This window comes from Paroedura picta, chromosome 10 (assembly GCF_049243985.1).
Source record: "Paroedura picta isolate Pp20150507F chromosome 10, Ppicta_v3.0, whole genome shotgun sequence".
NCBI lineage: Eukaryota > Metazoa > Chordata > Lepidosauria > Squamata > Gekkonidae > Paroedura > Paroedura picta.
Genome location: NC_135378.1, coordinates 15,689,732 through 15,710,888, shown reverse-complemented (window position 1 = coordinate 15,710,888; position 21,157 = coordinate 15,689,732). Strand labels below are relative to the sequence as shown.

The window sequence follows — 21,157 nt, the reverse complement described above, 5'->3', positions numbered from 1 at the left end:
ATTCTCTTCAGAGGAAGAGTTTCTGGGGCCTGTTTGTTGCCTGTTCTGTTAGTTGGCTGTTGGGTTCCAATAAGGCCTCATACGCTCTACAGCAGGGGTAATCAAACTGCGGTCCTCCAGATGTCCATGGACTACAATTCCCAGAAGCCCCTGCCAGCATTCGCTGGCAGGGGCTCCTGGGAATTGTAGTCCATGGACATCTGGAGGGCCGCAGTTTGATTACCCCTGCTCTACAGAGATCCTCCCCATAATATACGATGGCATTGGCACAGGGACACCAAGCCACTGGGCAGAAGCCAAGTGGATGCTCAGGGGGTGGCAAAAGACACTTCTTCAAGGTACAGGCATGAACATGAACAGCAGTTACAACTTTAATCTACACACACCCAACTTCACTTTTGGGTCAGATCAGTTTGTCATTTGCTGAAGGGAACATCCACCTTCAGATGCACTGAATCTCTGGATCACAGAGCCAGGAGGCAACAGGAAGGCCTCGGCCTCCCTGCCCTGTTGCTGGCCCTCCAGAGGAACTGGTTGGCTACTGTGTGAGGCAGGAGGCTGGACTAGATAACACCTGGTCTGACCCAGTATGGCTTTGTGGATGTTCTTCTGAAAGTCTTTGTCTTTATGCCCTGTCACTCTGTGAGGCTGGACTAGCTGCACCACTGGTTTGATCCAGCAGGAATCATGTTCTTAGGAAGGCCTTGGCTTCCTAAGATGGGATGGGATGGGATGCTGGACTAGATGGGATGCTGGACAGATGTGTCAGATGGGATGCTGGACTAGATGGACCCTCACTGGTCTGATCCAGCAGGGCTCTTCTTATATTCTTATATTCAAATTCCTTCCTGCTGGTCTATTGTCTTCCCTTTCTCTGTGTTACTATTCCCAGTTTTCCCACCGTGGGGCTGCTAGATCCCCTTTGGCCATGGGCAGGGGATGTGGAGGGGGGGTGGGGTAAGGTTGCCAGTTCCAGGTTGAGAAGCTCCTGCATAACGGTTGGAAATGGAGCCTGGAGAGGACAAGAGACCTCAGTGGAATACAAGGCCCTAAAGTCCACCCCCAAAGAATTCATTTTCTCCTGGGAAACTGATCTCTTATAATCCCTGGTGAATTTTTTGAGGAAGAGTGCTTGCACACGAAAGCTCATGCTTTGAATAAACCTTTGCTGGTCTTAAGGATGCCCCTGGACTCAAATTTTATCTGCAAAGGTGTCCGTGCCCATGAGCAAAAGCTGGTGCCCAGATATCAGAAGAAGTGTGTGTGCACAGGAAACTTTATAGCCAGATGCCTGGACACTCGTGCATGCACACGAAGGCTTGTGGCCAGAATTAAACCTTCACGGTCCTCCTGGTTCCGTCGCTTTCCAGATCAACCCGACTCCTCTATCATAAAACCGGGCAATGAAGCCTTGGATAGTTTCCGACCGCGGCCACAAGAGGGCAGCAAAAGACCGCAGAGCCTCCACGGGGACACTTCTGCGCATGCGGGGAAAGCGGGTTCTACTACCGGGCCACCTCCTTGACCCTCGGAAGAGAAAAGCCAGGAGCTCCGTGCAGTAAGCAAAAGGGAGACGCGAAACGCGGCGGAGAGTTCGCCGCCCCCATGGCTTTCTATTCTCGCGGCGTCCTGATCTTCGCCGGGTTCGTGGCCGTGGTGGGCGCGGCCTTCTACCCCATCTACTTCCGGCCCCTGGCACATCTGGAGGAGTACAGTGAGTCCTAGCGGCGACTGCGCACGCGCGAGCGGTCCCCCCACGTGACCTCTGCCCGGGCTGCCCCAACAGCCGAGCTCTGGGGCTTCTTTAGGACAGGGGCGGCCAAAGTGTGGCTCTTCAGGGGCCCGTGGACTACAATTCCCATGAGCCCCTGCAACTGAGAGCCAGTTTGGTGTAGTGGTTGGGAGTGCGGATGGCGGGTTTTGCGCTCCCCCACATGCAGCCAGGTGGGTGACCTTGGGCTAGTCACAGCACTGATAAAAACTGTTCTGACCGAGCAGGAATCTCAGGGCTCTCTCAGCCTCACCCACCCCACAGGGTGTCTGTTGTGGGGAGAGGAAAGGGAAGTCGACTGTAAGCCGCTTTGAGCCTCCTTCAGGTAGGGAAAAGCGGCATATAACCAACTCTTCTTATTCTAGTCCATGGCCATCCGGGGAGCCACGTTTTGGCCACCCCTGGTATAGATCAGTACAATGAACAGATGGGACATTTATTTATCTTGTCCTTTACTGTCGTTGCATTCCGCCTTGCCCCTCCATGGAGACCCAGAACGGCTCTTTTGTGCTCACAACCACCCTGCGAAGTAGGTCAAGGGATCTGAAGAAGTGAGCAGTGACTGACAAAAACTACCTTGCCCCAAAGCTTGTTCGCCTTGAAGGTGCTGCTGGACTCTGGCTCTCGTAAGCCAGATGTCAGGTGGGGAGCCGGGGTGGTCCGAAGCAGCAGAACGAAGTCGGAGCCTAAGGACACCTTGCATTCCAACTAAGCTTTATTCTGGGTATAAGCTTTTGCGTGCACGGACAGTTCTTTGGATATAATTCTGTTCCATTGTGTCTGAAGAAGTACACTTGCACACAAAAGCTTATAACTTGCATAAAACCTGAATAAGAAGAAGACTTGGTTCTTATATGAATGGGAAATGCTGAACATATCAACATTTACATTGCCTATAGCAGTGGTCCCCAACTTGCAGTCCGCAGCAAGCGGAAGCTCGTGGACCGCTGGCCTAGAGAAGCTAAGCATATGGTCTTAGGCATACTGCCCAACACAGTACCAAAAATTCAGGGTGATTCAAATATATGACAACAGGGCCTAGAATTATTTGGGCAGCACAGTGGAAGTAAGACATCTGTCCACTCTTAGAAGAAGGGGGAAATAAACCCACTGAATATACTTTAATTGTGAAATTAACAACTTACTTGAGAAATAGTTCAATTGCAAAATTTGAGGAGTTACTGCGGGTGTGTTTATAGGAGATACAATTAAAATGAGAGATAGTTCAAGACTTGTACAGAGATGTCTTGCAGTGTAGAAGTACACTAAGTTTTAAATGAGCCATATTGAATTGTATAAGGAAGTGCATCATGGACAGAGATATTTGCTGTTATCAAGAGATAATGGTAGATTTTCTGTACTTTGATATATGGCCTATTTGTTAAAAGTTACAATAAGTAGGTAGAAGTGGCAAAAATATGTGAAACCAAATTTGCCGTGAAGATGAAACCAACCATGTAAAACAGATTAGCCTATGAAATTTGAAATCTAAAGTGCTGACTGTAAATGTTTAGCTACTAATGCCCTGTTATCTACTACAATCACATTTGTATTTGCACTGTTTATTCAAAGATAAAATATTCCACATTTGGCCTTTAGAAAAAGAAAAAAGATGAACTTTTGAGAGTCCCAGCTCCCTCCCAAGAAATATTTCTGAATTCGTTAAGAACGTTTCCGAGGACAGCCGTCCTTCAGGCGAACCATTAGATCTGCATCCCGGAGCACTGAAGAGATACTTCAGGGTGTCTGACAAAGGCAATTTATTAGAGCAGTGGTCCCAAATCCCCGGTCCGTAGATCAGTCGGTACCGGGCCGCGGTTCCTCCTCATCCTCCTCCCCGGCTGCTGCCTCAGGGGCTGCCCTGCTACTCTGCCGCCAGCTCACCTTTGGTGCTCTCAAAAGCAGCACCCCCCAGCGGGCGGCGGGAAGTCAGGAGCGCCGGCAGGAAAGCAAGTGGAGCAGGAGCTCAGGTGGCGGCGACGTCCCTCGTCAGTAAAATTATCAAGCATTGACCGGTCCCCAGTGATAAGAAGGTTGGGGACCCCTGTATTAGACCCTGAAATTCTTGTTGGTCCCGGATATGCAACTGGATTCAAATCTATCCATATTCATGGTTTCCTTCATATAATTCTGATTTATGACCAGCAGAGGGAGCTCGAACTACGTGTAGGGTTTCTTCTGGCCTTGGCAAAGTTGACAGTTGGATTGGATTTCCCACATTCAGTCAACAGATGCTAGAAAAAAGATACAAAAGATACAATTTAGACAGCAAAAGAGCCACAAGTCACACCTAATTTTTATTTTGGATTCCCTTATACATATAGGGTTGCCAACCTCCAGGTAGCACCTAGCTCTTTACTATTACAAGTGATCTCCAAACCACAGATGGCTTCTCCAAGAGAAAATGGCTCCTTTGGAGGATGGGCTCTCTGGCATCATTCCCTGCTTCGGTCCCTCTCCTCTCCAAATTCCCCCAAAACATCAAGTATTTCCCACCTCAAAGCTGGCACCCTTACTACTCACTAGCACACCTGGGCGTGGGAATCACAGAAGGCTGCAGTTAGATGAGGGGGAGGAAGGGAAGTTGCCTTTCTCCAGCACAGAGAAAGCTGACTTTTTTCGTCAACAAGAGCTATATTGAAAAATATCCCAAGCATCTCCCCTACACACACACACTCCTGAGTTTTGGTCTGTCCTAGAATGAGAACGTGGACTAGGAAGAGCGTCATAAAAAAGCCGCCAGCTCCGCACGACTGAGCAAAATCTTTTGAAATAAGATCATTTCGTGGCCTTTCACCAGGTCTTCTTGGGGAGTTGCTCTTCAGCAGCCCCCCCAGCTCCTAGAAATTCACGAGCTTTTCATGAGAGACCCTGGCTGCAGCTTGGCTCCACTGGCATTGCCTGGGGTTAGAATCATAGAATGATAGAGTTGGAAGGGACCTCATCGGTCATCTAGTCCAACCCCCAACCAGGCTGCCAGCGTAGGAGGACCCACCTGTTTTACTTGGCTGTTATCAGAGCGTTCAATATTTTCCAGTGGTTTCAATGCCTATGGCAGTTGGACTTCCTCCCCACCCTCAAGAAAGTCCAGCATTGACCAGTGCCTAAACCAGGTTTTCCCAAATTGTGACCTATAAGAAATATATTCATTTGAATAAAGATATATCTGAGCGCAACGATGCATCTGACCCGCATGAGAATGCTTGTAGTGGTTAGGAGTGCGGACTTCTAATCTGGCAAGCTGAGTTCGATTCTACACTCCCCCACATGCAACCGGCCGGGTGACCTTGGGCTCGCCACGGCACTGATAAAACTGTTCTGACTGAGGAGTAATCTCAGGGCTCTCTCAGCCTCACCCACCTCACAGGGTGTCTGTTGTGGGGAGAGGAAAGGGAAGGCGGTTGGAAGTCACTTTGAGACTCCTTCAGGTAGAGAAAAGTGGCATATAAAAACCAACTCTTTTTCTGTTCTGACTGATCAGGAATATGAGGGCTCAGTTAGCCTCACCTACCTCAAAGAGTGTCTGTTGTGGGGAGAGGAAAGGGAAGGCGACTGTAAGCCGCTTTGAGACTCCTTCGGGTAGAGAAAAGCAGCATAGAAGAAGCAACTCTTCTTCTTCTATTGATGGGGAATACATCATGGCTTCTAGCCATGGTGACTAAAGGGAACCTTCCCATTCCGAGGCAGTCTACCTCTGAATCCCAGAGTCAGGAGGCCACATCAGGGAAAAGCCTCATCCTTTTTGCCCTGTGGATGGCAACTGTGTGAGGCAGAGGACTGGACTGGACAGATTACCAGTCAGATCCAGCAGGGCTCTTCTTACACTGTCCACTCTCTACTCCTGCCTTCCTTCCATCCACTGTGTGCTGTTCTTCTGAGGCTCTGCCCTGGGTGTGCTCAAATCATCCCATCACTCTGAGTGTGGTGAGAGAACAGAATTACCCACCTTATGAAGAGCCACATCTGGAGCAGTGACTGGCTTGAAAACAGGAGGAGAAGCTTCCCTGGGGTGGGCGGTTTTTGCAGCTTGTGCTGGGGCCTTTCTAGACAGAGCCTTCCATCTTTGGTCATTCTGTTGTCCTGGGGAAACAGCTGAGAGGTTGGTTGTGAGTAGGCCTGGCTTTGCGGTCATCTCCCGTCTTTCGTGGCATCTTTGTGAGCAAGTGTGTTGAATTACGAGATTGACTTCCACCTTTCTATGCTTCTCAGAAAAGGAGCAGTTGATAAACCGAGCCGGTGTCGTCCAAGAAGACGTCCAGCCAACAGGTATCTCTGAATGCTCCCTTGGAGGGGTGGGCTTATGTGGATAATGTTGCCCTCGCTCTGAACAATCTGGCCCTAAGCAGGCTTACTCACAAGTAAATGGGATTCACCCTCTATCGTGCTCCAAGCAAAGTTTGATGTTGTCTTCTTAGCCCAGGCTTTCTCAAGCAGGGTTTCATCATGACCCTGGGACTCTATTATGCTACGATTCTATGATTCTAGGAGTCCATAGCTACTGCATATAACAGGGCATAACAGGGCAAACCAAGTGGGATCCTAGAATCATAGAATATAGAATAATAGAATACAGAATAATAGAGTTGGAAGGGACTTCCTGGGTCATCTAGTCCAACCCCCTGCACTATGCAGGACACTCACATCCCAATTGCTCATCTACTGTAAGCTGCCACTCCTTTGCCTTCACAGAATCAGCCTCTCCGTCAGATGCCTATCTAGCCTCTGTTTAAAAATTTCCAAAGATGGAGAACCCACCACCTCCCGATGATGATGTTGTCCTGTCCCACAACATTGATATCTCCTTCTTCTTCTTCTTCTTCTTCTTCTTCTTCTGCTCCTCCTCCTCCTCCTCCTCCTCTCTCTCTCTCTCTCTCTCTCTCTCTCTCTCTCTCCCTCCCCTTCCCCTCCCTCCCCTTTGGTGCCTCCCATTGTTAAGTTTATGCAGCAGTCTTACAGAGTGCATAAATAGTGAAAAATTAGCTGCTTTAAACGACTGTTAACCTGACACGTGGGCATTCTGTAGGTTCTCTCAGATGAAGAGCCAGTTTTCTGCACAGCCATTTCCCCTAAAGGCCAGGGGGTAGAATAGGCCACACCGGGCTCCATTTCAAGAAACAGACCGTAATTCTTCTTCCCTAGCCAGACAGACCGCTTGGGGTCATGCCAGTGTAGGAAGCTTGCTGAGCATCTCTGTAGATGCCAGGAGGTTTCCCTTGTACTCTGCTAGGAGTACAGTAGCAGGTCAGTCTATTGGGGAAGAAGTCCCAGGAGAGGGCAAAAGAAGAAGCTGGTTTTGTACCCTGCTTTTCACTACCAAGGGAGTCTCAAAGGGGTTTCCAATCGCCTTCCCTTCCTCTCCCCACAACAGACATCCTGTGAGGGAAGTGAGGCTGAGAGAGCTCTGAGAGAACTGGGACTGGTCCAAGGTCACCCAGATGGCTGCATGTGGAGGAGGTGTGGGGAATCAGATCTGGTTCTCCAGATTAGAGGCCGCAGCTCTTAAGCATGACCACAGGCTGGCTCTCAGGAAGGCTTCAACGCCAGGTGTGTGGGAGGACCACAGTGCTGGGAAATACTAATCCAGTGAAAGAAAAGGGCAGGAGTCCAGAGTCCAGGAACACCTTGAAGACAAACAAACATTGTGGCAGGCTGTGAGCTTTTGTGAGTCGCTGCTCACTTCTCCAGATATCTGCCTGGCACTGGTCTGAAGACCTGAGCAGCGACTCACCAAATCTCCCCCCCCACCACCACCACCCTCAGCCTACTATTTTTGTCCATCTTGAAGGTGCTCTTGGACTCTGGCTCTTTTCTTGCAGCCGCAGACAGACTGACACAGTGACCCATCTAGACCTAATGCAGTGATGAGAACCACAGGGATTCTGGGGGGCGTCTCCATACACTGCCCCGCCCTGCCCTCTTCCAGACTGACAGAATTGCCCCTCAGGGTCCAAAGGCTGAACTGAAAAACTGGCATCCTGCCACTTCCGGAATAGTGCTCATCGGATGGGTTGGCGGCTGGTGTTTGGGATTCATCCCGAAAATCTTTTAGGGAATTATGCGTGCCACTTGTGTGCTTTCCTGGTGGGCAAGAGAAACGCTGATTAGGACCCCATGGTAAATTTTGGCCAACATAAAAGAAGAAGAGCTGGAGGGGGGGGTTTACCCTGCTTTTCACTCCCCAAAATGTCTTACAAACACCTTTCCCTTAGTCTCCCCACAAAAGACACCCCGTGAAGTAGGTGGGGCTGAGAGAGAGCTCTAAGTGAGCTTCTCTCTGAAGATAGCTCCAGGAGAACTGTGACTGGCCCAGGGTTGCCCAGCTGGCTGCATGTGGAAGAGCAGGGAATCAAACCTGGGTCTCCAGATTAGAGCAACTCTTTAATCACTATGTCCTGGTGACTCTCACTGTGCCACGCTGGCTGAGATTCTGCAGGGCTCCCCTGTCCCAACCGCAGACCTCCCTCTGGTTCTTCTCTTATGTTGTTCCAGGGGGTCCTCTGAACCATGGGGATAGAGTTTTTTTGGGGGGGGCATTTAGGGTTGAGGTGGGAGGGGAGGAAATCCTGTCGATGGGAATGCCTTGGCAGAGATTCCCCATGGGCCAAAGTCGTCATTTAAATGTCCCAGCGCCCTTTCAAAATCTGTGTTTTGTTCATACATTTTTTGTCCCCCTAGGACTCAAAGTATGGTCTGATCCATTTGACAGAAAGTAAGGACTTCCACAAGTGCTGCCTTGAGGATGGCTACCTTTTCCTTATTCCGGCAATAATGCGCCACGTTCTTTTAATCCACAAAGAGAATGCCCGTCGGGCTTGTTTTGCAGTGGCAGCTTCTAGAACGCGGATCGTGGCTATCTAGCGGTAGGGGTGCAGACCGCATTGAATGTTTCCTTCAAGGCAGATGGGCTCTGTTTCCACTGCAGGAAAGGAAGAGGATTCGCTTTTAGAAACTGGACACAGAGCATGTCACGCAGCTGGTATTTCTGTCAATGCTAGCCGAGCACCTGCAGAAGAGAAATGCATTGCCTCCGTGTGTGTACAAATTAGGTTTCCATTCAGACCCAGTGTGTTCTCTGATTTATCCGTCTCATAAATAAAAACAGAGCAGATCATTGTAACATGCCTTTGGCTCCCATGTGAAATTGGTGTATTGGTGTCCTCAGAAGAAGCTCTTACTGAAATGGTTGGTGTTGGCTTCGAAGAAGAATTAGTTCTTATATGCTGCTTTTCTCTACGAGGAGTCTCAAAGCAGCATACAATCGCTTTCCCTTTCCTCTCCCCACAACAGACACCCTGTGAGGGAGGTGAGGCTGAGAGAGCCCTGATATTCCTGCTCGGTCAGAACAGCTTTATCAGTGCTGTGACAAGCCCAAGGTCACCCAGCTGGCTGCATGTGGGGGAGCGGGGAATCAAACCCAGCTCATCAGATTAGAAGCCGCTGCTCTGAACCAGGACGCCAAGCTCAGGGAATATACTGAGATGAGGCCTTCTCACAGCAGAAGACACAGATCTTGATGCCCCGGGAAGAAAAATTAAATTTTAGTTATTTTTGCTGGCTCTGAACGTTGGGAGGAACAAAGGACACTGCTTTGTCTCGATGAGGGGAGTGCTGAATCTCCATTTAAATTTTCCCGTGAGAGAACGCGCAGGATGATTTACTGTGATCTGCCAGAGTACAATTGAAAAAGTTTTGGAACAGTGGGCTTAACTCATGCCTGGTAGTCAAATCTTTTGTACGATTTCATTACAATCTTGCCCCCTTTGGAATTTTCGTGGTGTTGTTTGTATCAGAAACTCGGTGAGCTGTTTTTTAAACAATAACCAAAAGGTGGGAAAAAAGCAAGGAAAACCCCATTGTGTTACATTACCAGTACCTTCCCCTAGTCATGTATATATGCAACCAGAACTGACGGATTTTGAAGCACAGTTTTACTACTTACGGTTTGAGGAACGTTTTTGTGATTTTTTTTTTTTTGCAACTGACCTATATATAGGATTTGTTTCCTCTTTCCCAGCTCTTGTGACTACCTGGATTATTCTGAGTTGAAATCTCCCCACCCCGCCAGGGGTCCCCAGTGTGGTTCCCACAGGCGATGGCTCTAGCTGCTACCTTTCCTGGTGCCTGCCAAGTGTTTTCAGGAAGTGGGCGGGGTCAGCAAGTCTTCTGATTGGCCCCCAGAAATTTGATTGGCCGGACAGATGTTTTGCAATGTGGCTTTGGGGCCAGCTGCCACCGCAGCTCAAGGATCTACCCTGTGGGATCGATGTTAAGCCATGGCAGCCACTTTTACCTGGCTCTGTTGAGCTGCTCTCGCAGAACAGTTCTGTTAGAGCTCTCACAGCCCCACCTACTTCTCAGGGTGTCTGTTGTGCGGAGAGGAAAGGGAAGGGGTTTGCCAGCTGCTTTGGGGCTCCTTCGGGTATTGAAAAGCTTGGTATAGAGCAGGGGTAGTCAAACTGCGGCCCTCCAGATGTCCATGGACTACAATTCCCAGAAGCCCCTGCCAGCGAATGCTGGCAGGGGCTTCTGGGAATTGTAGTCCATGGACATCTAGAGGGCCGCAGTTTGACTACCCCTGGTATAGAAGCCCAGCTCTTCCTCATGTTCTGCGGCAGCCATTTTGTTCCTGCACATGTGGTGTCCGAACTCCAAATGTGCCCACAGGCTCCAGAAAGTGAAGCCCCTTTTTAATCTCCAGTAGATGCTGGGCTTGAAGATGCCCAGCTAGCTTGCTTTTGCACTGTTGGGGCCTCTCCAGTCTGTAGACTGCGGCTCAGGGGCCCTAAGTGTGCGTTGTTTCTGCCACCCCAGTTCTCTCTGTCATAAAGGCTCCCCCCTCTCGTAGTCAGATAGGGTTGCCAGGCTGTGCCTGGAGACTGGGCAGGAGGTTAGGGGGCAGGGCCGTGGGGGCAGTGACCTTGCATGCACTGCTAAGTCGTCTCTGGGGAAAACCTAGAATGGACATTGGGGAGCCCAGGGAAAACAATACAGTAAAACCATAGAGTTTCTGGTGATTCCTAGAGCTACACTCCACCATTGCCAAGCTTCCCCCAAAGTGCCATGACATCACCATTCCTGAACAGCTGGTCCGAGGGTCTCTCTTTCCCGACAGAGGGCCTGGCTTTGGTTCCATGACTGTACGTGTTCTGTCATAAAATACGGGTGGGTCCGACAATCCTAAGGAGTCTTCCTGTGCCAAAACCTGGAGGAAGTCTTCTTAGGCTGGGGGAAGGTTTCTAGGTTTTGCTCAGAGGAGTGGTAGGACGGGCAGGATCTCCCTCATGGTGCCTACATATGAGTGGTGGAGGGCCAAAAATCGGGGCTTGGGGTCAGAGCCAGACCTGCAGGTAATTTTGCAAAGGGAGTTGGCTTCTGCGGGAGGCGGGGCATAACCCCAGATCCCGTCGCCGCTGGACACACCATGCAATGGTGGAGACTTTTGGAGCCCCCCAACGGGACCCCCGCAGCTTGTCTTTGTTTTTTCACCCAGAATGGCTTGGGGGAAGCGTTCTCTCCTCGCCCTCTAGCAATGATTAACTGCCATGCTTCCCAGAACTGTGTACAGTCGGTCGGACATCAATTGGGCCGCCACGCGGGCCGACGCAAGCGAAGCACAGCTGTGCGTGGTCTCGGCCGGGCCCCTCCCCTGGATTGCAATAACATGTTTTGCTGATGGGAGGTCAGCCAGGATTGGGAAACTGGGCCCTCCCAGACTTCTTTGGAAGCAGCAGGTGGGAGGGGGCGGGAGCAACAGGGGAAATCAGCGGGAAGAACCAAAGCTGTAGTCACCAGTCATAACAACGGGTGCAACATTTAGGCTCTGCTTTCTGCCTGGTTCTAGCAAGTCAGTCATTCGGGGGCTGCATAAATTAGGGATGCCGGCCTCCCGGTAGGGCGTGGGGATCCCTCGGAATGACAGCTCATCTCCAGACGACAGAGATCTGTTCTTGGAAGGTGGACTCCATGGCGTTGTGCCTCCCTGTGGTCCCTTTCCTCCCCCAGTTCCAACCCCTAATCTCCAGGACTTTCCCAACCTGGAGCTGACCATCCTACCCCGGGCTGGGAAACTCTTGGAGGGTTGGGAGTGGAAGCCTGTGGAAAACAGGGACAAACTCTATGGTGGAAGCCAAAGTTACTATCGAGTTTTTGCTCAAATACCAGAGCATCACTCAGATGTGATGACATCAGGGTCACATGGGCAGTGCTGTGGGCATCTTGGGTGTTGGATGGGCCTCCCTGCTGCTCTTGTGAGATGCCAGGAAGAATGTGACAACTCTTAATCCAGAATGGTTGCTGCAGTAAAATGGCTACCATGGGGAGCCTAGACACAAAATGCCACTGTGAGGGTTTGGTTGAATCACAGAAGGTTGGGAAATTCTGCAAAGCACAAGGAGAATTTCACATACGCCTGCTTGTCTGATGGATGCAGGTTTTCCGCAGTGAGTGCTCCATGCAGATGGAACCGGGGTGCTTCCTGGGGCCTTCTGAAGCTTTTCATGCTCCACTAAGTTGCTAGAAAGCCTGGCTGAACACTTTGCTATGGGGAGGATGGAAAGGGGCACCCCCACATTGGGGAGCCCTACTTTAGGTCCTTTCTAACCCCAAACATGACTATTGAAGGGTCAACTACCCAGGCTTTGGGTGCCACTGGCATTACGGCCAGTGGCCCCGTACTGATGCTGTTTTTTCTTACAACATTTTGTATGTTGCCATAATGGTTCTTGGGGCAGTTTACTGCTCAGCCTGGTAGCCCTTGCACCTGAGTCAGTTTCAAATGTCCCCCAAATCTCCAGGTGTTTCCTATCCCAGAACTGCCAACTCCACAGCACCACTACCACCTCCAGCCCCTTCCTATTGGGCACAGCAGAGGTTTTCCGTAACCTACCCTGCAGGAGGAGGAAGGCAAAGAGCAACAAGAAGAGGAGGAGGAGGAGGAACTGGCCTTTTATACCCTGCTTTTCCCAAGATGGCTTCCAAATACCTTATCCTTCCTCTCCCCACAACAGGCACTCTGTGGGTTAGGAAGGAGCTCAAAGAGAACTGTGAGAACAGCTCTGAGAGAGTTGTGACTGGCCTATGGTCACCCAGTTGGCTGCATGTTGAGGAGGAGTGGGGAATCAAAGCCAGTCCCCAGATTAGAGGCCACCACGCTTGACTACTACGCCACACAGGCTCTCAGGAAGAGTCCCTCTTGGCTGTCCAGCCAATCAAAGAAGCTCAACGGTGGGTACAGGACCCAGGGTCTTATCAGTGGTGACCCCATAGCTAAGGTACAACCTCCACAAGGAGGTGCACCTTCCCTCCCTCTCACTGTCATTCCTCAGCATTCAACTGATTTCATTTGGGATTTATTGAGCCCTAATTTCAGTTTTTAAAAAGCGTTTTTTTTAATTGTTTGTTTTATTCATATTATTTTGATTTGTGTATTTATAATCACATTATTTATCTCGCAAGCCAACTTGACATTCCGGGCTTGGCTCCCCGCAGTGTTCTGAAGGTCGCTGTTTCCCAAGTAGGTGCGGCCCCGATCCATGTCAGGACCACGGCATGCAGAAAGGAGGGTTTCTATTTGGTCCGTTGGCCAAATAAGGGTGCACTGGAGGGTTTCTAAAATGATATACCTTTACTTATACCAGCATTTATCTATATTAAGAATACAATATGAATTAAAAACACCCCAAGACTTTATGCATCGCCTCAGATAAAATCCAATCCTGTGATCATACTAAATGTTTTAACGTCTGGCATCTATAAAAGTACAGCATGTAAGAAATGTAAAAAGAAATTTGTAATGTTAGCTCCTTTACATAAACTAGGCTTGAAACCCTGGGGTTTCTTGACAGCCCTGGAAGGGTTTCCCAAGGGGATGGGACTTAATTAGTTTTCTACATATTTTTTAAATGTGTTAAACATTTATCGGACAATATGATCAAATAAGGCAGGGGTAGTCAAACTGCAGCCCTCCAGATGTCCATGGACTACAATTCCCATGAGCCCTCTGCCAGCGAATGCTGGCAGGGGGCTCTTGGGAATTGTAGTCCATGGACATCTGGAGGGCCGCAGTTTGACTACCCCTGAAATAAGGTAATGTCGACCTAACTCAGGGGTAGCATTCGCTGGCAGGGGCTCATGGGAATTGTAGTCCATGGACATCTGGAGGGCCGCAGTTTGACTACCCCTGAAATAAGGTAATGTCGACCTGCTAACTCAGGGGTAGCATTCGCTGGCAGGGGCTCATGGGAATTGTAGTCCATGGACATCTGGAGGGCTGCAGTTTGACTACCCCTGCGCTAACCCTTCCCTCCCAAGATGGCCAATGATGGGCCTGGAGGGGGTGGGAAGGGGAGGGGCCCTGGGTGGGCGTGTCCACAGCTCTGCTCCCTAACCATATTCTGTACCATCACACCACTTCTGGGGTTTCTTGAATCCTGACGAACCTATCAGGGGATTCTCAATGATGAAAAGGTTGAGGAAGGTTGACATAGACAGAATCTTCACATAGACAATGGGCACTGGAAGGACTGTGAGTCACATGCATGGACCAGCAGGCCAGAGAAAATAAATGGCCGCTCTCAGGTTTCAAAAACAGGCCCTAGTCAAGGAAAGCCTTAATTGTCCCCGTCAACGTCCTCCGACCAAGTCTATGGGAATTATGTAGAGTATAAATGGTTCTGTTCATTCAAATATTGCCAGTTGCCAATTGCTGTCCGGATCCGGTTCAAGGTTTTGGTTCTAACCTTTAAGGCTTTACGTGGGTTGGGACCCACATACCTGAGGGACCGCCTGTCGCCCTATGTGCCCCGCAGGGCTCTACGCTCTGTGGGAGAAAACCTACTGATCGTTCCCGGACCCAGAGAAGTGCGCCTAGCCTCAACCAGGGCCAGGGCTTTCTCTGTCCTGGCCCCCACCTGGTGGAATGAGCTCCCGGGTGAGCTGTGGGCCCTGCGGGAGCTGTCAGCATTCCACAGGGCCTGTAAAACGGAGCTCTTCCGCCAGGTCTATGGTTGAGGCTGGGATTGGCGAGGAAGAACACTGCCCCCCCCCCCAGGGGGGTTGAAGTAGTCATCATCACCCTCCATTCCCCAATGCCCTTGTTCGGGTAGGGGAGAGTGGTATTTTCTGCTGTGTTGGGTATTTTTATAGTCTTTTAACGGGGGTTTTAATGGGGGATTTTAAGACTGCAGAAACGACGTTGAGAATTCCAACATCGCATAGGGGGTTCAGCAAAAAGAAAAGAAAAATGGATGCTGCAGGAGGCGGAGCCAGTCACAAAAGATTAGCCACAGCTGAACTTCAGTGACACAGTGCAGATGGTGCTGTGGTATGCTATGGAGGCAGCTTATTATTATTACTACTACTGCTACTGCTACTGCTACTACTACTACTACTACTACTACTACTACTACTACTACTACTACTACTACTACTACTACTACTACTACAGCCTCCCAGGTGGCTCAGGGCGCTGTACAACAAACAAATTACATTGAAACAATTCAAACTCTTAATACAATACATCAATTTTTTTATTTATTTATATTCAAACTTTTATATCGCCCCTCACGACAAGTCGTCTCAGGGCGGTTTACACATAAAACCAATAAAAATACAATATTAAAACCTCATAAAACCCTAGTTGTACAAAAACTAAAAATAATATCAAGAAGAAGATAATGGCTGTTCCAGCCAGAACAGTTGTTCCCCTAATCCTGTCCATCCGGGGGCAGATCATACATATGGGGGGAGGGACCTACTGATGTCATTACCATTCATCGCCCTGGCCACAACCAAATGCCTGGTGGAAGAGCTCCGTCTTGTGGGCCCTGCAGAACCCAGTGAGCCCTTAGCTTTTAAAATCACGACATCTCAGTGCCAACGATCGTTCTCGATACCACCTTAACCAGCAATTTTCACGCCTTCTGTCAGAGGACATGCTCCATGGGGGAGGGGAGGCCCATTTGATGTTATTAGGGATCACTGGCCCCAACCAGATGCTTGGTGGAAGAGCTCCATCTTGCAGGCCCTGACAGCTCCGACAGGCGGCGGAAGAGGTATCAGCACATTGGGGACCCCAGTCTAAAACCTCGGGAAATTAAGGGGGTTGTCCCCGGTCCCCCTGGAGGGTGCTGGGGAGGCAGTTCTGGGATCTTCCCGTCCTTTTCTTCTTCCAAAGCGCCATGCCAGTAAAACTAACAAAAAGAGAGCTCCAGCCAAACCGGAGTGCTGGATTTGTTTCTGTGCGCAATCAGGTTTATTTGCTTAGGCCTTATTTTATTTGCTTGCTGATGATTCAGATAGGAGTATTGCGGCCCTTTCCAAGTGAACTCACACGTTCTGTATATTTGGGGCTTTGGGCTCTGCCAAATCCAGAGAGGCTCTTGGCTGCCCCGCCGTGTTTTTCTATCCAGGGGATTTTACAAACTTTGAAGAGGAACGGAAGGAATGTCTGTCCGAAGCCAGGAGATTTTCCTAAGCGACTTCTCTCCCATCTCATCCCCGATGTTGGGCCACAGCCGAGGAATTTTAAAGGCCGCTGTTGAGCAATCGTGAAGAAATTGTTTTCATTCATTGCTCTGCCATCCTGAAGTTCTCCCAAACCTCTTTTGGAACCTAAAGCCGGGGATCTTTGAGGGGATTAAAACTTAATAAGAATATGCAGGGTGCTTTCTGCATGCATCAGAATAAATTTCAGAATCCCCCCAGTTCCCGTGGCCAAATCTGTGGCGTGCTTACCTACATGTGGACCCTGGTGCTATGGATGCCAGCCTCCAAGTGGGACCTGGGCATCCCCTGGAGTTATAGCTCATCTCCAAGCTGACTACAGAGATCCATCCCCCTGGAGGAAATGGGAGCTTTGGAGGGTAGACGCTCTGGCATCGTACCCCACTGAGGTCCCAGTCCTTCCCAGACCATCCCCAAATCTCCAAGAGTTTTCCAACCTGGATCTGGTAACCCTTCATTGGTGAGTGGTAGGGGAGACCTGGAAATCCGACCTGATCAGCTAAAGTTAATGTTATGAAACAATAGGGTTGCCAGCTCTGGGTTGGGAAATCCCTGAAGACTTTGGGGGCAGAGCTGGGAGTGGGTGGGATTTTGGGTGGGGAGGGGCCTCAGTGGAGGATGATGCTCTGGAGTCCCCCCCTCCAAAGCACTCCTTTTCTCCAGGGGAACTGATTTCTTCCGTCTGGAGATGAGTTGTAAAACGGGAAGTTCCCCCAGTCCCACCCGAGGACTGGCCTCGCTCTCAGTTCTGCTGCTTTCCCTGGGCCTTCTGTTTGCTTGAAAGTAATCCTTGTTAAATTGGATTTCTGAGTGAACACACATTGGCTGGAGGTGACTAAGGAGCTTTCGCTGGATGAGGACCAGGGACATTTGTGGTTGCTCAGCGCCAGGATTTCGATGATTATTCATCAGAGTTTCCAAAGTTATGTGCATCATTTCAGCCATAATTCCGATGCATTCCTAATGACTCACGTACCCTCACGCTAATTTGATTTGAGGAGGAAACTGGGGGGGGGACCCGCTTTCCCCCTTGTTGAGGGCCATGATGGTGTGGGTCTCTTGGGACACGTGGAAGCCATCGAAGCAATGTGTATCTTCTTTTGAGTCTTACACCGCTGCAGAGCCTTTCAGGATGGCTGAAAACCACGCGGGACGTTTTCAAAAGCGTAAGGAGAGTTCAGCAATGCAGCGGAAGGATTCTTGGACTCCTGCAAAAGCACACGGGTTCTTGTGGCTCTTGTTCGTCACATCTCGCAGAGGAGCAGTATGCCCCCGAGCAGCTACTCACAGCCTTCATTTGGAAAATACTATTGGGAACTTAGGTAAAAGGTAAAGGTATCCCCTGTGCAAGCACCGAGTCATGTCTGACCCTTGGGGTGACGCCCTCCAGCGTTTTCATGGCAGACTCAATGCGGGGTGGTTTGCCAGTGCCTTCCCCAGTCATTACCATTTACCCCCCAGCAAGCTGGGTACTCATTTTACCGGCCTTGGAAGGATGGAAGGCTGAGTCACCCTTGAGCCGGCTGCTGGGATTGAACTCCCAGCCTTATGGGCAAAGCTTTCAGACGGCTGCCTTACCACTCTGCGCCACAAGAGGCTCTCTTGGAAACTTAGGAGGCTTCATAAATATTTATTTAGTCATATATTAATTGAGCAAGGAACACAGGGTTGTCAGCAAGGGATGCCAGCCTCCAGGGGGCACATGGGGACCCCCCCTCCCAGAATTAAAGCTCATCCTCAGACTACAAATATTCTGGAGCAAGCAGCAGCTTTGGAGGGAGGACTCTGTGACATTGGACCCCACTGTCCTCCCTAAGCTCCATCCCCAAATTTCCAGGAGTCTCCCAGCCTGGAGACTCCTAGAGTCCCACTGTCCCCTGATGGGGACTAGAAGGAACCTGGCAACCCAAGTTGCCTGAAGACTTGTGGGGTGGGGGCTGGGGAGGGCAGGGTTTGTGTAGGGGAGGGACCTCAGCTGGTGCAACGCCATTAAGTCCACCCTCCAAAGCAGGTCACTGGCCTCTGTACTCTGGAGATCTCTTGTAATAGCCAGAGATCTCCAGGCGCCCACGGGAGGCTGGCAGCTCCAGAGGAAAGGCAGACAGGCAGTGATCCAGGTCTCTAAATCAGCATCACAGCCCACTCCTCACATTCAGCATGTATTAGCCCCGGTGGTGCAAACAGGCTAGCCCAGGGGTAGTCAAACTGCGGCCCTCCAGATGTCCATGGACTACAATTCCCAGGAGCCCCTGCCAGCATTCGCTGGCAGGGGCTCCTGGGAATTGTAGTCCATGGACATCTGGAGGGCCGCAGTTTGACTACCCCTGGGCTAGACCCTGCTGTGCCTGTAATTCCACTGAGGACCAAGCTTGAGGTCGGAGGCATGAAGCCCACACTGCAGCCGACCAATGGAGAAGGACCCGCTCTTATCGTCCGGTATTCAGCCTCAGCCAAAAACCTGGCAGAAGAGCTCCGTCTTGCAGGTCTTTACACCCAACTGCCCGGTCAACGTGGCCTCCAGCTGTCCTCATTGGACCCCTTGCCCATCTGGCCCAAGCACTTGTGTTTCTATTTTGGAGGATGACTAACAGGGATAATAAATCAGAGGAAGGATTTGCCTATTTTCACCCTTTGATGTTTGCTTTCCTTCCAGCTTGGCTAACGTGCTCACTTTGTGAGTAACAGGGAGGTCACCCTTGTTTGGAAGCCCGAGGGAAAATCCGATTCAAGAGCAGATATGCAGCCTGGAGATCTGTTTGTACATTTTCAAAGAAGAGTTCACAGAGGAAGATCTGCCGCTTTCATATATCATCCGTCCCTGCAAGGAATTCAGGGAGGTTTACCTGGCAGGAGTGCCGCCCTCCAGATGGGGCCTGTGAATCCCCTCACTTCCAGACTACAGAGATCAGTCCCCCCCGGAGAAAAGAGCTGCTTTGGAGCAGGGGTAGTCAAACTGTGGCCCTCCAGATGTCCATGGACTACAATTCCCAGGAGCCCCCTGCCAGCATTCGCCAGCAAATGCTGGCAAGGGCTCCTGGGAATTGTAGTCCATGGACATCTGGAGGGCCGCAGTTTGACTACCCCTGCTTTGGAGGGTAGACTGTGTGGCATCGTACCCCCCAGAGGTCCCTGTCCTCCCCAGGCTCCACCCCCAAATCTCCAGGACTTTCCCAACCTGGGGATGGTAACCCTACCCCACCCTCTCCATCCCTGCCAGTGGCCAGAAAGAACCTGGCAGCCTTCATCCCTGGGTTTTCCCCCATTGAATCCTCACAACAATTCTGTGAAGTGGATTAGTCTGATCAGAGCCCAGCTACATAACACCTGATTCCTGGGTCTGTTGCCTGGAGCAAATGTGGGCTGGGAGTTCCCGGATGAAGTGCAGATTCTTAGGTGTGGGAGGGCTGTATAGGGAGTACAGGAATAGCTCAGGGTTGGGATTTACCTGGAAATTGGGAGGGGGGTGTTGAACAACCAGAGGGAGGGATTTGGGATGGGAGGGAACCTCAGTGGGATATTGTGGTACTGAGTTTGCCCCTCCAGAGCAAACTTATTTTTAAATAAGTAACCTCATAGAATGAAAGTTTCTTTATTTAAGAAAACTGAAAGCAATCTACAAGGAAGGCATAGTCAGGACTGAGGTACAAAACATAGCACAAGCAATATAGGGGTTTGTTCCCCCTCCCCCTGGGAATTCAAACCAAGCACAGTTCAAAGGAGTCAAAATATTGAGATAACAATTTGGCCATCCGGAACAACAGTCTGAGAATGATGGGATACTAACAAAAGGGAGGGGGAGGAATATAGGATAGGGAGTCATAAGACATGTTAAAGCAACACTTTAGCAGGCAACAGATTCTAAGCATTCAAACAGAATCAAAGCATGGCAGAAAACCTGGGGATTCTCTTTTCTCTATGGCAACTGAAAGGGGCATGGATTCAAACCTCCGTCAGCTGTTTTCTCCAGGGAACTGATCTTAGTAGTCTGGAGATCCGTCATAATCATGGAGATCTCCAGGTGCTTTCCTGGAGGCTAGCAACTCTATGTAGGGAGAAGGGGCTTAATTATCATCTAGGGATGCTATTGTCATCTAGGGATTACAGCTTATCTCCAGAGTATGGAGATCAGTTCTCCTGGAAACATGGATGTGTTGGAGGGCGGACTCTATAGCAGGGGTAGTCAACTTGTGGTCCTCCAGATGTTCATGGACTACAATTCCCATTTGCTGGCAGGGGCTCATGGGAATTGTAGTCCATTAACATCTGGAGGACCACAGGTTGACTACCCCTGCTCTATAGCATTGTAGTCCACTGTCCCAGTCCTCCCTGGACTCCATCCCCAAATCTTCAGGAGTTTCCTGACCGGGAATGGGCAAACCAATGTTCATCCCATGTCAGTTTCTAGATCCAAAATGGCCTTGGACTCATCATTTGCACCGTTGTAATCCATAGACACATGTAAGTTTCTCCCATAGGCCTAATAGTGGCTGCAAGGGGCTGTTTCAGGTAGGGAGGGAGAAGTTAAGCCCTCTCTCCCCAGGTGTCGTACTCTGGGTCCAAGTCACACTCCCATTCTTTTGGGAGTGTTAGTTTCAACCAGGCACTCTCCATGTGTGTCTGCTTCTCTGGACCTGGGGTGGACTGCCCTGAATGGTGTAGTTAGGGGCTGGGAGAGAGAATGAATTTCCCAAAGCTTTAGGGATGTGAAGGATGGTCTTTCTATTGGCCACCTTCAAGGACATCAACCTGCTGGTTACAACCCATAACAGATGATGGATGTTGCATTGTGAAGCAAATAGTGCTGAAACCGTTACTACCGACTCTGCCCCTTGGATCTGTCACTGGGTAGCCTGCTGAAATCTCCCGGGACTGAAAGAGCCACAG

General features: G+C 50.2%; 1 protein-coding gene across 1 annotated transcript; it reads left to right on the top strand.

The window, feature by feature from the left end:
- Positions 1–1,481: 1,481 nt before the first annotated feature.
- SMIM20 (small integral membrane protein 20) lies at positions 1,482–8,892 on the top strand. The gene is made up of 3 exons (XM_077301489.1): positions 1,482–1,714; positions 5,981–6,037; positions 8,447–8,892. The coding sequence occupies exons 1-3, from the start codon at positions 1,606–1,608 to the stop codon at positions 8,482–8,484; spliced, it is 204 nt and encodes a 67-aa protein (XP_077157604.1). The 5' UTR covers positions 1,482–1,605; the 3' UTR covers positions 8,485–8,892.
- Positions 8,893–21,157: the final 12,265 nt, after the last annotated feature.

What these genes read in the sequence shown, in the direction of transcription:
- SMIM20 (XM_077301489.1), top strand. Translation starts at nt 1,606, where the DNA reads ATGGCTTTCTATTCTCGCGGCGTCCTGATCTTCGCCGGGTTCGTGGCC. An exon ending in GGCACATCTGGAGGAGTACA is followed by an intron (nt 1,715 to 5,980) that starts GTGAGTCCTAGC and finishes TATGCTTCTCAG; the next exon opens with AAAAGGAGCAGTTGATAAAC. An exon ending in AGAAGACGTCCAGCCAACAG is followed by an intron (nt 6,038 to 8,446) that starts GTATCTCTGAAT and finishes TTGTCCCCCTAG; the next exon opens with GACTCAAAGTATGGTCTGAT.